We start from the raw sequence: 15,225 nt of genomic DNA, 5'->3' as shown, positions 1-15,225 counted from the left end.
ATGTCGACAGCAACTTCATCTCCACGATCTATCGAAAATCAGTCTCCGAATCTCTCTGCGTTCAAAGCTCAAATCTACAGTGACCCTTTTCTCCCGAACCCTTCTAACAACAACAATAACAACGAGCAATTATCACTCCGTCCACATGGTGAACCAGCAACGGTAAACCTTTCTGAATTAGAAAGCCATCACCATAACGGACAATTATCAGGGGAGGGTTTCCACGGCTCATTGCCAGTATCTCCAAATAATATCCACCTCCCAAGCGGCTCGAAGGGTGGCACCGCATATACGCGGCCAAATACCAATCCCTCGAGCAACGTTCAGTCTCCTACATCCCACCAGGATTTCTTAAGCCCCTCCGATTACGCTGAGTGCGGATACAGTGATTTTAGTTCCTACGGATCTCCCGAAATTGACGACCCCTTCTTCTTAGAGCCAGAATTCGGCTTCAATCCCGAATCCGAGCCACTTACATTACCGGGTTCTGAAGCCCTACAACACTACAATCCACAGGATAACGAGCCTTCAGGGCAAAGCAATGAGCAAAAATTAGACATAACAACATTAACAGCGTCTCAACTTTTGAGCCCGGGCCTTACAAACACTCCTAGTCCCCCATCTGACTCCCAAAATATGGACCTCTCTAGTATGAATGACGGAAGAGACAAGGCACACCGGCCTTCAAGAATGGATATTCATACCCATCGGTTTCAACATACACCAACGCTTACGACAGCCAGCCCGTGCAGCGATACGCTTGAGGTTAGCACCTTTTCTCATAGAGATCAACCTACGAGTCCGATTGTTAAGGTATCGAGCTATACTCGAGGCGACTCTCCTTCCAGGGGCGATGACCCAACGGAACAGAGGTCGGAAAAAAGGGGTCGACCTACAATATCGTCTTCCCATCTTTCGCCAACAGGCAACAAGCACGAGTATGACTACGATGACATTGACGATAGCCACTACGTAGGCTCACAGTACAGGTCTATTTCAGTTCCTCCACCGTCATTTCGTGCGGAAGATGGGTCATGGATCGCCAGCTCCTCCACGGGACAAACAGGACTTGATCCTGCTTGCAGAGGTGACATCTACGTGCCAAGCCCCAAAGAAATGATGGAGCAACAAAAAAGAGAGCAAAAGAACGCGGATGTAGAACAGTGGTTGTCTGTCAGCGAGGTTAATAGCGAGGTCCAGGATAATGGTGCTATTGGCCGTAGGCCTAGCAGAAGAAACAAATTGGTGACATTTCGTCGCAGAGCAAAAAGCACTGGAGATCCGGTAGCCACGCACCAGCAATTCCTTGATGATTCTAAAATCCCTGGGCCTGGTGTTTTAATCGATGAGGACAGCGGGTTAGAAGATATAGAGGATGACAATGACTCCGATGCTTCAAGCAAAATCCCAGAGACGCCCCCGGCCAAAGTGGATCTAGATTCTCGAGTCGAATTGTCCAGAGGGTATTTCCCTCCAGTTACCAACGATGATGAAGCTCAGAATGCGGAGCCACTGCCCCGACAGTTTATCAGAGCTCGACCCTGGCAAGACCAACTTAGAAACCCTCGGATCGGCGATACTAGACATCAACCGTCGACCTCGAATGCTGCGATATCGAGATTCGGGCGTGCTGCTGAAAATATTGAAACTGCATCGCGTGCTGCCACATGGGGCACCACGCGAAGAATGAGTGAATCAGATATGCGTAGCTTACATGCAGCCAATGGTTCCTTCAATCCTTCATTTGTCGATAAAGAAAAGAAGCACACTAGGCGAAATAGTATTTTCAAACACACAAACAAACTTTTACCTAAAAGGAGCAACAGCAACGCGAAACGTAAGCTAGCCGAATCTGCGCAACAACAGCCAGGAACAGAATCCATCGATAAGCAGAAGAACAAAGACTCAAAGGAAGGAGGGTTAACCAGCTCAGTTTTACCGCAAAAGAAACCCGGTTTTAGCCGCCCTCCCAAATCCCCGTTGACAACTGAAGGCCTTGTTTTGGCTATGACTGGACAGATTGCAGCCGTCGGTGGTGGTGGACCAGTCGGAGTGCCCTCTCCTAGTGCATCATCGAGTCCCTGGAATAATTTCATGAGACGTAGTCGCAGCAAAAGCGATCTCTCGAAAACTTCAAAGTCACCTGTATCCGGCGGGTTGCTTGAATTAATGACAAACTTTGGTGGTCCTCCAGTTCCTACCCTTGCTTCCCCGCGTCAAGACAAAGCTCTTGCGCCTAGTCCTATGTCAGGAAAGGGGCAACTTGACGACGAGGAGGATGAGGATGATGAAGACGAGCCGATGGGCGATAAGGGCGTTACCATGGACTTCGCTATCCGAACGGATCCTATTGTTCCAACGCTCGATGGCTTCAAGACCCAGATTCAACAGCTCAATCCAAGACTTAAGTCCCCAGCATTGATCGAGCGATTCGCCCAAGAGCAGTTACGTCGATATAAAAAACTTGTTGAACTTAAATTGCAACATGTTCAAGCAGTGAACATGCAAAATTGCACCTCAGGCAAACATTGCTTTGAGCAGGGAGGCGAAGCCACCATGCTCCCACCTAGAATTAGTTCGAAAGATCCAGACGCCACTTGCGCGCAGTTCCAAATAACCAGCTCAGCCAATCCAGACGGGGATATGAGCAGCTTTGGCGAAGGAACTGTAACTGCTGCACTTTTTCCCAATGGAGTTCCTCTGCCACCGGTTAAACGTCTCCCCGCTCAATTCGAATGTTATCTTTGCTTTAAGGTTAAAGCGTTCCAGAAACCATCCGACTGGACAAAACATGTTCATGAGGACATCATGCCTTTTACTTGTACATTTCCCGACTGTACAGAGCCGAAATCCTTTAAGAGAAAGGCAGACTGGGTGCGGCACGAGAGCGAGAGACATAGACAGTTGGAGTGGTGGACCTGTAACATGCAGGACTGTTCGCACAGGTGCTATCGGAAAGATAACTTTGTGCAACATCTCGTTCGAGAACATAAAATGCCGGAACCAAAAGCTAAAATTTCCAGAGGCCGCGGCAGTGGGAACGGTAAAGGAGCAGCGAAGAAGATGGATAACCAGCAAAGCTCAACTCCTGACCAGGAAGTAGAGCAAGTGTGGAAGTTGGTTGAAGAATGTCATCATGTTACTTCCAAGCAACCAAAGGATGAGCCATGCCGATTCTGTGACAATGTCTGCAACAGTTGGAAGAAGCTCTCCGTGCACATGGCAAAGCATATGGAGCAAATCGCCATGCCAATCTTAGGCCTTGTCAAACAGCGGACAATATGTGCTGATACTCCTATCAGCCCCATCGAACTAGGAAGCTACCCTCCCCGTCCAAAAGTCGAAAGTGGCCAGTCACCAGCAATGAGTCCCCTTCCAGGTACAGGGCATTTCCAAAATCCCTTCCAATTAGAGCATGCACCCAGAACCAGTGTTGGCCACTCAACTTTGTCCAATTCAACGGCACAAAATACGGAAGGTTATGCAACCGCGCAATCTCCTCTGGTAGTCGACCATCTCCAGATGCGTACCGTGCAGAATGAGCTGACTGCTGTATCACTGAGAATGGGAGGGAGGTCAATCTCAGCTGGCGGACAGAGGTACAATCTCTCACCCTATCCACGGCCAACGTCGCCGTCGGTTGGTGAGCAGCAAAACGTGTACCCAGTTACAACTAGAGCAGGGCAACAACAATTCAGCTCTCACCATACTTCCGCTACATATCCGCCCCTGTATAACGCCTTGTCGCGGAGGCTAGAGTCACCTATTTCGGACACGGCCCAAGCGCCGGTTGGAGAGACGGTATACAGCATGGATGCGTCAGCGGTCGCCTCCAGCAGCACCGCGTATGGTAATCAACAGCAAATGTATACATCACCAGTTGAGCATGCCGGATATGCCTATCAACAAAGTCGAGGTGGGATAGATTCGTCAGGGGTAATGAACTTCAATGACATCGCAGTTACTGTGCAGTATCCAGTGGTTTCAGGACCTGATACCGATCCCGCAGGCCAGTCGGAAGGCTTTGGCCAACACCGCGGCGGACCATATCACTATCAGAGCCAGTGATGATGTGTAGGATTCGACTAATAACGGCCCTTCATTCTACGAAGCAGTGTTATTGAACGTTTCCGGTTTGTTTCGTTTCTCTTTTCATGGTCACTTTTCGTTCTTGCGTTTCTTTTTATTTCTTTCGCCACTTGTTCTGATTCTGTTTGAAGCGGTCTGGTTTCTGCTTTGTTTACGTTTGCCCCCTTTTTTTCATCTCTAGGGTTTAGCTGTCCTATGAATGTTTCCTCACGTCTGGTATGCTGCACGTAGAGCCTACTTCGTTATGTTTTCTTTCTTTTCTTTTCTTCTTTTGCTTTTCTTCTCCTTTTATTTTTTCGTATCATTGGTATACTTGTGGTTTCACTCTTTTTGATTCACTTTTCCTGCAACTTCTGTTAATCGGCCTCAATCGATACACCATTCACGTAATGACTTGTTATCAGTAAAATGACCGCATTTCCACCCTCAAACCAATTGTTTTTGCGTTTACTTTACTGTTTATTCTAAAATATTGTGAAATGTGCCTTGGAATTAGCGTATTGGTTTATACAGTCACGAATTTTGACTGCCCTGGCATCAATGCCGCTGTATTACTCGTTTTAGAAACGAAACTGTACTTGATGAATTCAATCAGCCTTTTTCTTTCCGTCCATCAGCTCTGGTATGCCGCTCCTATCTGGAGGAAGATGAGAGGGTATTGGAGCGGATTTCTTTTCCTTCGCCCATGGTATATCTTCCATCTGTTGTCTGCGCCAACGGGATCCCTTTCCGGGCCCGATTTGGAAGAATAAGGTGCCCAAACATCGAGAAGAGAACCGTGCGCCAGAACAGAAAGTAACAGCGGAGTTAGATAGAATGATGAACCACTTCAGAATGATCATCGTGGCGAACGGTGCAGTCAGTGTTTTCCAGAAATGTTCCGCGAAGACTGATCCCCAGATGTATCAAGGGGTGATGGTTCTACGACGCATACGACCCCCGAGGAATCGATCTCCCGCCATCCCCGACAGCCACCTCCCCGCCAGCGCCCTTCATCATTCGCTCCTGACGACTCTCGAGATAGGGCTGCGGTTTGGTTGGCTCTGGGCTGCTGCTGCCCTAGCGGCACCCGATCGGGACTAGCGCTAGGTTGTCGTCAGGCAGCACAGCGGCTGTATCGTCATGCGGTGGTAATAATACGCAACAGCATCCCCTGATGTGCTGTATGGTGCCGTATGGTGCCGTATGGGCGCTGTCACGGAGGCCGATTTGAGGCTCAACACCTGAACTCCACCTGCATCCACATCAACGTCCGATCAGCCACCGCTGCGTCTGCCACCGCCTGTCAGGGTCAAAGGGGCGCCGACTGCTGGCATTTTCTGCATATCATGCGCTTTCCAAATGGCAAGGCCTCCTCCAATCAACATCGACGGGGCTCGGCCACTGTTGCCGGTGCTTGACGCTCAATCACGGCCTGCACGCCGATGGGCCCACAGGACTGAGTTCGCTTCCCTGTGCCTCCTCATCCATGAGTTTTGTAGAGCATCTCGAGCTGGCGCCCAACTCTGCGGCCATCCTATTTGCTCGAACCCTTGAACCAAAACCGGACTTTTCGTTTTTGCTTTTTTTTTTTCGATGTTTCTCTTCTCTTTACCACTTGGGGAGAGAACGAACTAATTCCTCCCCATGTGGATTCTGCCAATCAGTCACCTGCATATACACTCAGCCGTTATCTTCATCTTTTTTATCTTCATTATCTTTACTTATTGACTTTTAGATTGCATGTCGTTTGCTTGATACCCATCGATTCTACCTTCAGCGCCAAACTCTTCACATCCTTTCTCTTTGCTTTTTCTCTATGCTTGTTTCGCTTCCATATCCTGTCATCAGGATCTGCCACCGGGACCTGGCGCCGATGATGATCTGAAGGGTAGTCAATGGGAACGAGCTGCGGAACCCGAGCAGAATTTTATCTTGTTTTCCCTTTTCTCCCGTCTGAAAAGGCCCTTCTTACACCGCCACGTCGAGTTTGCCGGACGGGTACCACGAAGACAGAACATCAAATCCGGGAATGCCAATTAGGATTACGTTTTAGAGGGCTCAAACCTCTGCACTTTTGACTTCCGCACAGGCGTAAGCACATTATTTGTTGAAACACTGCCAGCGTGCCCTCACTTTCACTTGTCTTCTCCCTCGGAAGCACTTTCATGCATGATCCCTCTCTCGGGATTGATTCAATATTCCGACTCTCGTTTAATTTGCTTCCTGTTACGCTTCCCATCTCAAGCCGGGAGGGAAACCCGTGACTAGCCCGCGCTCTAATATTTCTTGTCTCAAGCTTCACTTCGTCCGTTTCCCTGAATCAATCCTTCTTTGATTTTATTTTTATATGTCCCCGTTCGGTTCCCTCAGTTTCCCTCTCTTCGATCACTCCTTTTCTAGTTCTTTATTTTTAAAATTAATTTATTATGGCAACTCATCCTGCTTTCCTCCTTCATATAGTTACTCTTTACCGTCCCTTCGCTATAAGTTTAGCACTATAGTCTTTTTCCACAATTCGTCGATCGGTTCATATCAGCGATGCAACTATAAACAGCCGCTAAAACCCTCCTGCCACGTTCTCTTGCTTCCAAAAGCGAAAAGATAACGCCGTACCCCTCTGAAACTGTTTGAAATATACTTGTTCCACTTATATTTTGATCTAGAACCTTTGGTGTTAGCCCTGTAAGACGCAGCTATTGTTGTCATGGATCAAACTCATCATTTACCTGACCAGCTTGAGCAAAGGATGCTCCCTATCTCAGTACGGATTATACATATTTCCTTTCTACCTTTCAATACAATACGTTTATACTTGTAATATTCAGAATGCTATGTATTCCCTATATAGATTCTTTCAAAGTGGAGCTATACGTATCATTATGTTGCATCATACATGTGATTGCGCTAACTAATAATTGTCTTTGCTCTCCCCAGGTGCCGGATGTGGATACACCAAATACAAATACCCTACATGACGATTCGACCTGGAATAATGGAGACACCTTCCAGGAGGGGATGGACATGAATATTTTTCCACATGTAGACATGCTCCCCTTCACTAATTTGGGACCTGTACAAATGTTGGTGCATTATGAAACAGATTCGCGCTCACATATGGTTCCGTCACCAACGTGGCCGTTTTCTTGTGAATTCTTTGATGGTAATCTTTTCGAACAACATTCCGCCGCGAATCTCAACACCGATAACCAAGTGTCGTGGAATACGATGGGAGTTGTTCAAGAGGATTTGACCTCAGGCCCTGAAAGTAAACGACAAAGGATTGATAGCCCTGATGCCAATATGCCGCATAACTTTGGACAATTGTCGTTCGAGATAGGTAGTCAGCCCAACGTCAATTCGGCTTCTGACTCTGGTTATGGCACAAGCATAGCAACTGCGTCCGTTACCAGCTCCTTTCCTGTTAACCAGCCTGTCCAGCAACAGATGATGGATCACTCATGGAACACGCCACAAGTCTCCCCCCAATTGCCAAATCAATATGTCTTTGGTAGTGAGCACCAGCACCAACAACCTGATGCGCAAGGTAGTGTCGAGGCCAGACCGCAAGTAGACACTTCTCAATTTTCATGCGATGTAGCTAAATGTGGATGGACGGGGAAATGCCAGTCAGATAAAAAGCAAGTCGAATTTACTTACTTTTATTTATATCCCGCCCTTCCTTCTTGGACGTCAATAATACGATCAAAAATGATTTGGCTAATATGTACCCCTCTAGAAAGCACATGACGCGTCATAAAAGAGCTTTCTCCTGCACGGAACCGAGCTGCACTCGGAAAAGGGGCTTCGGGACAATCAATGATCTAGAGAGACATAAGAAAAGCGTTCATGGAATAGGGCCAACGCATGGGAAGCTAAAGGAATTTAAGTGTTTCGCGAAAGACTGTGCAAGAAAGGAGAAGATCTGGCCTCGGCAAGATAATTTCATACAACATCTTGTCCGCATGCATAAGGAGGAGGATACCACTGAACTTTTGGCACGGTAAGCTCTGATTTTATTCTTTTCCTCTTTGCGCTGATCTAACCTTGGTTTCTACCGCATCAACACCATATTGACTATAGACTAGGTCTAATGCTTGGTTCGAATCCACGAAGGAGTCAAAGCCGCACAAGTCAGCGGTGCATAGCTTGCTCTCTTGTTTACCTCAGCAGGAGGTCATAGACCCAAAGAGCTATAGGCCTCGTCCGCTTCCAGAGGCGGCCCAATTAGATGACCGTCAGTCTTACACCTTCGAGGCAGTCAGCAAGTGTAATGGGATGTCTAGCAATAGCCCCAAGTATCCACAAGGTATTCAGTCTGGACAACGAAACCATCCTAACGATTCCCCCTTCAACGACAATGTCAACCCCATGTCTGTGGAAGTTACAACAGAAGATTTATCCCAACCTTTGCTCGAGCATGATAAGTCTCAGGAGGATATGGACAATTCTCGGGATAATATTGAGCTTCATCAAAGTGTTGGCAGGTCTACCGAACCCGACGGTGGACATAAACCATCCTCACTATCCTTTCCTATAAAGAACCAAGGTGACCTCCCACCGTCTTATTTTGATTCGGTCAGAGAGGCCGTATTAGGCTTGTTCAAAGCTTTGGGAAGAGACGTAACCAACTCTACACCGGCGAAACCACGAAACGGAAATGGGCCCACCTGCGACGATGTCGCCGCTTCTGCTTTGCAATTAGCTAGCCTTCCTGCTTATGTTGATCTACTTAATAACGGGTCGAAGAAATCCAGGGACAACGCCCTACGCGAGCTGCTCAAGGCCAGTCTAAAGCATTTGGAGGCATCTCGACTAAATGAAGATGTCCCGTCGCTAGAAAAGACTCCCACGACCAGTAAGAATGAGGCTTTGCGACCCCGGGGAAAGAAAACTTTTGTATGTAGATATGAAGGATGTACGCGAGAGACTGCACGGTTGTCTGACCTGAAGTATGTTTGGCTTTTTCTCTTCACTCCTGCCTGATTGAAGACGTTGATTGCTAACGAGTAAACTCTAGGAAGCACGAGAAGCGCCATTCTCGACCCTACGGCTGCACTCATCCTAGGTGCTTTAAGAGTTTCGGAAGTAAAAACGACTGGAAGCGTCACGAGAACACCCAACATTTCCAGCTCCGGTGCTGGCGTTGTCCAGTAAAGCATACCACGAGAAATAACGTAGCCAGCAGAGATGAGACCTTGATGGAAAGGCCAGACCGTGAGGATTTCCCTCCAGCTATCCCTTTGCGGCGCACGGATTGTGCCCGTCTCTTCGACAGAAAAGATAAATTCTATCAACACCTCCGATCCGAACACCTCCTTGACGACCAGCAGACAAAGCAGACCGCGAGACACAATGAGATCGGTCGTAATGGGCAGTTCCAATTCTGGTGTGGGTTCTGTTGCAAACTCATTCAGCTGCGAAAAGAGGGGATGGATGCTTGGGACGAAAGATTTGATCATATTGACAACGAACATTTTAAGAAGAAGCAAAATATTGGCGCTTGGGTTCACCCGGAGGGCCACCTCACCAAGCAGTGTGAAGAAAAGGCGGATATGGCAAGTGACACATTGGAAACATCTAATGAATGTGAGGGGGTTGAGGAGGTGGATGCAAGCTTCAAAAGAAACGACAGTGTAGAAGATCTCGCGAAAGATGTGGGGTCTGTCTCTCGGACCATGCCTGTCTCTATTCAGACACCTGCCGCCAATTCCAATTGTGGACGTTCCCGGCCGCCAGCTCCGGCAGTTCAAACCAATCCCTCCCGAGCCACCAAGAGGAAACACGCTGCTACCCTAGAAAGCTCGCTCCCAGATGGCAATTGTATTGTTACCCATCGACCTTCATCTTTTAATTCAGCATCAATGATGTCGTCTTCACAATTGCAAATACAACACCAGCAGCATGCAGCAGTCTTGCAAGGGAAGGGAAGCGACTATTACATGCCCGTCAACTCATTAGTGCCAAACGATGATTATGATAATTTGCACGGTCTCATTCCGATCGAAAATAGTTTCCCGCAGAGCGCGATTATCACTTGTGTAAGTCTTAAGTCCAATGCCTCGGTTTTTTTTTGCTCTTGAGTGACCTTCCCATCTCGTTTCTTCACCCGTTCCTCTCATTCGCGGGCGCTGACCAAATGTGTGGAATTGCAGTGCAAATGCCCCTCCGGGACAAGTGAGTATATCATTCAAGTCGCAGGAAGGTGTATCGAATGCGACCATGCTCCTTGCTCCGATTGCAAGTTTGCAGTCTAGATATACCGCCACATACGATTGCATATCGGATGCAGTAGGTTTCCCGATGGCCACCGTGTCCTTGCTACACCTTATGAAGTTCTCTACACCTCTTCGCTAGAACACAGCGATATGGAAATGTTTTACGTGACTTCGCCGGCATATTATCTTTATCCTAGTGTTCTTGTGGGGAAATGAAAATTTTTCATTCCCAGATTTCTCTTTTTGTGTTGACATCTGAGCAGGCTTCAGAGTGATGTTTATAGCTTTGAGTCGTATTGGGGTATTTTTTGATGAGTTTTGAATTAGGATGGGATTGGATATTCATCAGATCCGGAGTTACAACGTTACAACGATGTAAAGGATGATTTGTTGGCTTTTTTTCCTTTTTTTTCCTTCTTTTTTTTTATTTTTTTTTTTTTTTTTATGGTATATATGCTATGCATCACGGATACGACTCGGGTTATATATGGCTGCGATATTTTCCATTTACATGATGTATTTGGCCCCTTTTATCCTCCAGGGCTTCCCCTTTTCGTTTCCCTTAGATCCAATATGCTGCGAAAGCACACCAACCTCCCCCTTCCCCCCCAAACCTTTTTTTTGGAGGTGATCCAGATAAAATCAGGCTGGAAACTCCTTTTGTTTTCTTTTTCTGTTTTTCTTTCTATTTTTTTTCGCTGATGATTTTCGGGCATCTCTTGCGTTTGATGGTCTTAGATTTACCATTCGCCATGCGTGGCTTCTTGGTCAAATGTCGGCCATCTCTCTTATTTTCATACGAAATAAATATGATTAAAGTTCAATGTCGCATAAGGTCCCTATCCGTCCTCATCATACAGGAATTACAAGCATACATCGATACCATTACAGCCCGAACAGACGCAGGCAATAAAATTGCTCACAACTTCGTCCCCTCCGGCTCTCCAATCAAATCCAAGAAGCTCCCATGCACTTCATCCGTCAAATCACTCGCCTGCATGCTTCTCCCTTTCGCCATGAACGCCCTCCTCGAGCATTCCCTCGTGATCGCACTCCCCGCCCACGCAACCAGCAAAAGCGTCGCAGGCCTCGACAATTTCTTCTTCGGTTTATCACCATCCCGTTCTCCATCGTCGCCACTCTCATAACCACAAATCGAAAGATCCTCCTCGATATCCTGTCTGGATAGCTCCCTCCCACCACTCGCTTCAGACTCACCGGTATCCCACAACCCCTCATGATATGCCTTGCGCCATGCAAGTAGCGTCCCCAACGACCCCGTCAACGTGTCGCCCTGACCGCCGCTCCTCTTCAACCCACCCCGCACATCACATACAATATTAACCATACCATTAGAAATAGTATCATGCGGCCCCTTTTGAATGATCGTCACGCCACCGAGAGCATTAGATAGCCGCTTGCAGGCCTCAGACTTGCCAGCATCACTATCCGGCATGGAAGACACATCTGCACGCAACGCCTTCGCTAGCCGCGCGAACTCCACAACGTTGGGCGTCAAGATGCATTCTGTGTAGCCATGGATGAGGTCTGGATGCTCCTGGACGAGAAGCAGCGCGTCCGCGTCCAGGACTAGGGGGATTTCTCTTGAGCGTGCTTCTTTGATGATTTCGGTGACTATTTCTTGCGTTACCGGATCCCGTCCGAGGCCAGGGCCGATGACGAGCACGTGCAAACGGGATAGGAAGGAAAGTACAGGCTCTGCGAGGGCGCGGGCGTGTGGGTGTGGGAGCGGGCTGTTGGAGAATGAGGAGACGGTGTTGGAGGATTGGAGGATTGGGTGGACCATTAGATTTGGGGAGTAAGATTTTATTACCTGAGGAGTGTTAGACAAGAGCGATATAGGGGGTTATTGGTTAGGGTAAGAAAGTGGGCGAGGAAACGTACTGTTGCTGAGGATGGTTCACAGATAACATGACTCTACATTATTTTATGTTAGAGTGAGCATGGGAAATTTGTAGGAATAGTTGCCTTATCTGACTTACCATGTCGCAGCCTATATGGTCGAGTTAACAAGAATTGAGTTAGTTACTCCAATAGATGATATTCGAACTTGCTGAATATGAATAGGGAAATAGTATGGTTAACTGGAGCCGCACCAAGCCTTGCAGATGCCATTGCAGAGAAATATGGGGCGCCTGTATAGCTACAGTGTTTGACGAGGCGTCAGCATCTCTGACCTATTCTTAATAATAAATTGGACAAATTTCCCTAAATAAAATGTCCATGATATCAAAATAGAAAATGGGAGGAAAACGACATGACACCCAGTGTCTTCAGAACAGAGACTTGCTAGTTCACTGCCCATAGGAACTAATGGAGTGTGAGAACATTTAAACATATGAAAGCGAACTATATGTCTCCCATCTCAAATTAGAGTAGATGTGATACATTGAGGAGCATGAGGAAGAAGGCAACATAGTGGTTGAAATACACACTCTGCACTGCCTCCTATAACTGCGACTCGGCCAAGTTGTCCTGTTTCGCACCGTCAGTTTATCACTTCGCAAAATATGATGTTTGTCCGCTTCAAGGCCTGGCATAGCAAGTAAAGGGATGTATACATAAGTAGTATCAGTCAATGGCTTGCAAGCCTACTATGATCCCATAATGCTCTAGCTAGCCGCCCAGTAGGCACCGCGCCACTGGAAATGACAAAAAAGAAGAAGAAACTTCCCACTTTCATCGGGAGAACTCACCTTTGTGAAACCTCTCCAGCATGGGCGGGACAATCCTGCGCACGTTGGCGAGCAGCTTCTTCGAAGGGCTGGACATGATATGAGTTTGGGTTGCGCGATCGTCAACCTTCCACATTGGATTCATGCAGATGTCCGAACCGTTTTTTATACGAAGTTATATGATAATATATTACTCTGTGCGTTAAAAGTTTCAATTGATTTATCTTTGGAAGTGCTCCCGCTCGAAGCATGGAAAGAGTAACGTTTGATGGTATTGTTTATATATATCCAGCCACGTGAGTTATGACGGAATTGTTGCCAATCCTTGACGTCAAGCATCATCAATATACACACCATGTCGGCTCATCAACCGCATACAGCGTGTATGAATTCAAAATCCCACGGGTTATACAGGAGTGTAAAGTGTCAATGCTCAAGGTTTCAGCTCGGTTTATATTGCGAGAAGAGGCGAAGAAGGGCGGAGCCCTGGATACGTCGATTACTATCGAATCCTGAAATGAATCTACCAGGTACGTTCTCCAAAAGATGTAAATGATGTAAATATTTAGTACATCCCGTCCAATCCATGAGGATTGGCGATCGTAAAATTTTCATGGGACGAGATAGCCGGATCGCAGTCGTGCAGTACGAACCAGTTGCCTTTGAATGGCAAATATAAAAGGATACCTTGAAATACAGAAGAAACCAAATTGGGAATCATTTTAGATAGGGACATGACATTAGTTTTCAGCTATCATCATATAAAACGTTTTTTTAGCTAAAAAAACAGAGAGTGGGAATTTGATGCGTCTGTTTGAGCAAATATAACCCTCTCCATAGCCCGCAGATATGAAGATTACCAAAAACAAAGCTAAAAACAATGGAAACCCTGACCCGAGTAGCGACGAAAGAAAAACATATTTGATTGTTTTTAGTTTATTTAAGGGGAATGAAACGCGAGGAGTGAGTAGCACCAATACCCGGTCTGCCGTGCTTGACGGGTTTGCTAAAGGAGACAATCAGTATCGCCAGATATATTGCAAATCAAGATACAAACGGGCGCTATGCAATAATGTAGATCGAGAAAAGCGAAAACATACTATGAGATCGAGAATTCACCAAGATAGTGGCCAACCATCTCAGGCTTGATTTCCACCTGGTTGAATTCTTTTCCGGAGTAGATACCGATGATGCTGCCAATCATTTCTGGGACCACGATCATGTCACGGAGGTGAGTCTTGACAAGGTCGGGCTTCTCGTTGGGCTTGGCCTCTTGCTTGGCTTTGCGGAGCTTCTTGATCAGGCCCATGGGCTTGCGCTTTAGGCCACGATTGAACCGGCGGCGGGCACGGGCGTGGACGACATCGCGTAGCTGCTCGGAGGAGAGGTCAAGGAGTCTGTGGTGTTGAGGCGATGTATCGATTAGAATGGCTAGTTTTCAAAGTTTTTTCCGCGAAAAGGGGGGAGGGTAGGTTCATTCGTCCTTCTTTTGGAGCATATGCAGGATGGACGTACTGGTTGAGGTCGATTCCCCGGTAAGAAAACTTGCGAAACGCTCTCTTTTTCTTAAGCTCTGTTTCGATAGGAATAGTTTGTCAGCCAAATTTGATCGTCGTTTTATATGCCAATTTTTATTCTTCCCATTCAAAAATCCATCTCCAAAATGTCGTTGCCCCTCGCTGTTTTCATCATCTTCTAATGTTGAACCCCATTCGTTTGATCGCAATCAAGATATTTCTTTCCCTAATGTTTCCCACGCAAATCCATGATGGAAAAACCACAAATACACAACAGTGTAATGTAATAGAGATTAGCACGTACCAGCAGCCTCGTCGGCGTTCTAAAAGTCACGCAGACAAATCAGCATATGATAATCCACCCACTCAACTGAGAACGAGTAAGAGCAGCACTCACGTATTCGATGTCAGCCATGATTGCGAATGTCCCTCTCAAGTCGCTTTCCGAGTGCCGTTCGAAAAGCGATGGGTGAATGTTGTCGCGCTGAATCAGTCGTTCAGTCGTTCGGTGTGCCAGCGAAGGAGTTTGAGAGCGTGGCAGAGGATGCTCGGCTAAGCGATGGCGCTAAGGTTTTGTGCCCTAACTCGACCTTATCAGGACTAGTCTACATTAGGGCTAGGATTCTCTGGGCATTGCCGAATTAGGAAATTTACTCATCTCAGGGTTAACCCAAAAGGTAGGATTCATTACTCGTACTAATTGTTGGATGAAGTTGGTTGGCAGTC

General features: G+C 47.0%; 5 protein-coding genes across 5 annotated transcripts; 2 read left to right on the top strand and 3 right to left on the bottom strand.

Annotated features, from left to right (window-relative positions):
- HCBG_01778 (uncharacterized protein) lies at positions 1 to 4,068 on the top strand (the record flags this gene model as incomplete). The annotated part of the gene is made up of 1 exon (XM_045428827.1): positions 1 to 4,068. One exon carries the CDS (start codon positions 1 to 3, stop codon positions 4,066 to 4,068), a length of 4,068 nt encoding a protein of 1,355 aa, XP_045290613.1.
- Positions 4,069 to 4,676: 608 nt separating this feature from the next.
- On the bottom strand, positions 4,677 to 5,604 carry HCBG_01777 (uncharacterized protein; the record flags this gene model as incomplete). Its single annotated transcript, XM_045428826.1, has 3 exons — positions 4,677 to 4,916; positions 5,024 to 5,174; positions 5,510 to 5,604. 3 exons carry the CDS (start codon positions 5,602 to 5,604, stop codon positions 4,677 to 4,679), a joined length of 486 nt encoding a protein of 161 aa, XP_045290612.1.
- Positions 5,605 to 7,185: 1,581 nt separating this feature from the next.
- Positions 7,186 to 10,325, top strand: HCBG_01776 (C2H2 zinc finger domain-containing protein; the record flags this gene model as incomplete). Its single annotated transcript, XM_045428825.1, has 5 exons — positions 7,186 to 7,469; positions 7,808 to 8,071; positions 8,157 to 9,020; positions 9,089 to 10,109; positions 10,224 to 10,325. The coding sequence occupies 5 exons, from the start codon at positions 7,186 to 7,188 to the stop codon at positions 10,323 to 10,325; spliced, it is 2,535 nt and encodes an 844-aa protein (XP_045290611.1).
- A 736-nt stretch (positions 10,326 to 11,061) lies between these two features.
- Positions 11,062 to 13,079, bottom strand: HCBG_01775 (YjeF domain-containing protein; the record flags this gene model as incomplete). The annotated part of the gene is made up of 5 exons (XM_045428824.1): positions 11,062 to 12,120; positions 12,192 to 12,224; positions 12,404 to 12,442; positions 12,739 to 12,782; positions 13,004 to 13,079. 5 exons carry the CDS (start codon positions 13,077 to 13,079, stop codon positions 11,206 to 11,208), a joined length of 1,107 nt encoding a protein of 368 aa, XP_045290610.1.
- A 615-nt stretch (positions 13,080 to 13,694) lies between these two features.
- On the bottom strand, positions 13,695 to 15,009 carry HCBG_01774 (40S ribosomal protein S15; the record flags this gene model as incomplete). The annotated part of the gene is made up of 5 exons (XM_045428823.1): positions 13,695 to 13,988; positions 14,083 to 14,379; positions 14,498 to 14,555; positions 14,804 to 14,822; positions 14,897 to 15,009. 5 exons carry the CDS (start codon positions 14,912 to 14,914, stop codon positions 13,919 to 13,921), a joined length of 462 nt encoding a protein of 153 aa, XP_045290609.1.
- Between the last annotated feature and the right edge of the window lie 216 nt (positions 15,010 to 15,225).

This window comes from Histoplasma capsulatum (assembly GCF_000150115.1).
Source record: "Histoplasma capsulatum G186AR genomic scaffold supercont2.2, whole genome shotgun sequence".
Classification (NCBI taxonomy): Eukaryota; Fungi; Ascomycota; class Eurotiomycetes; order Onygenales; family Ajellomycetaceae; genus Histoplasma; species Histoplasma capsulatum.
The sequence above is the reverse complement of the archived record's forward strand: the minus strand, read 5'-3'. Positions and strand labels throughout refer to the sequence as shown.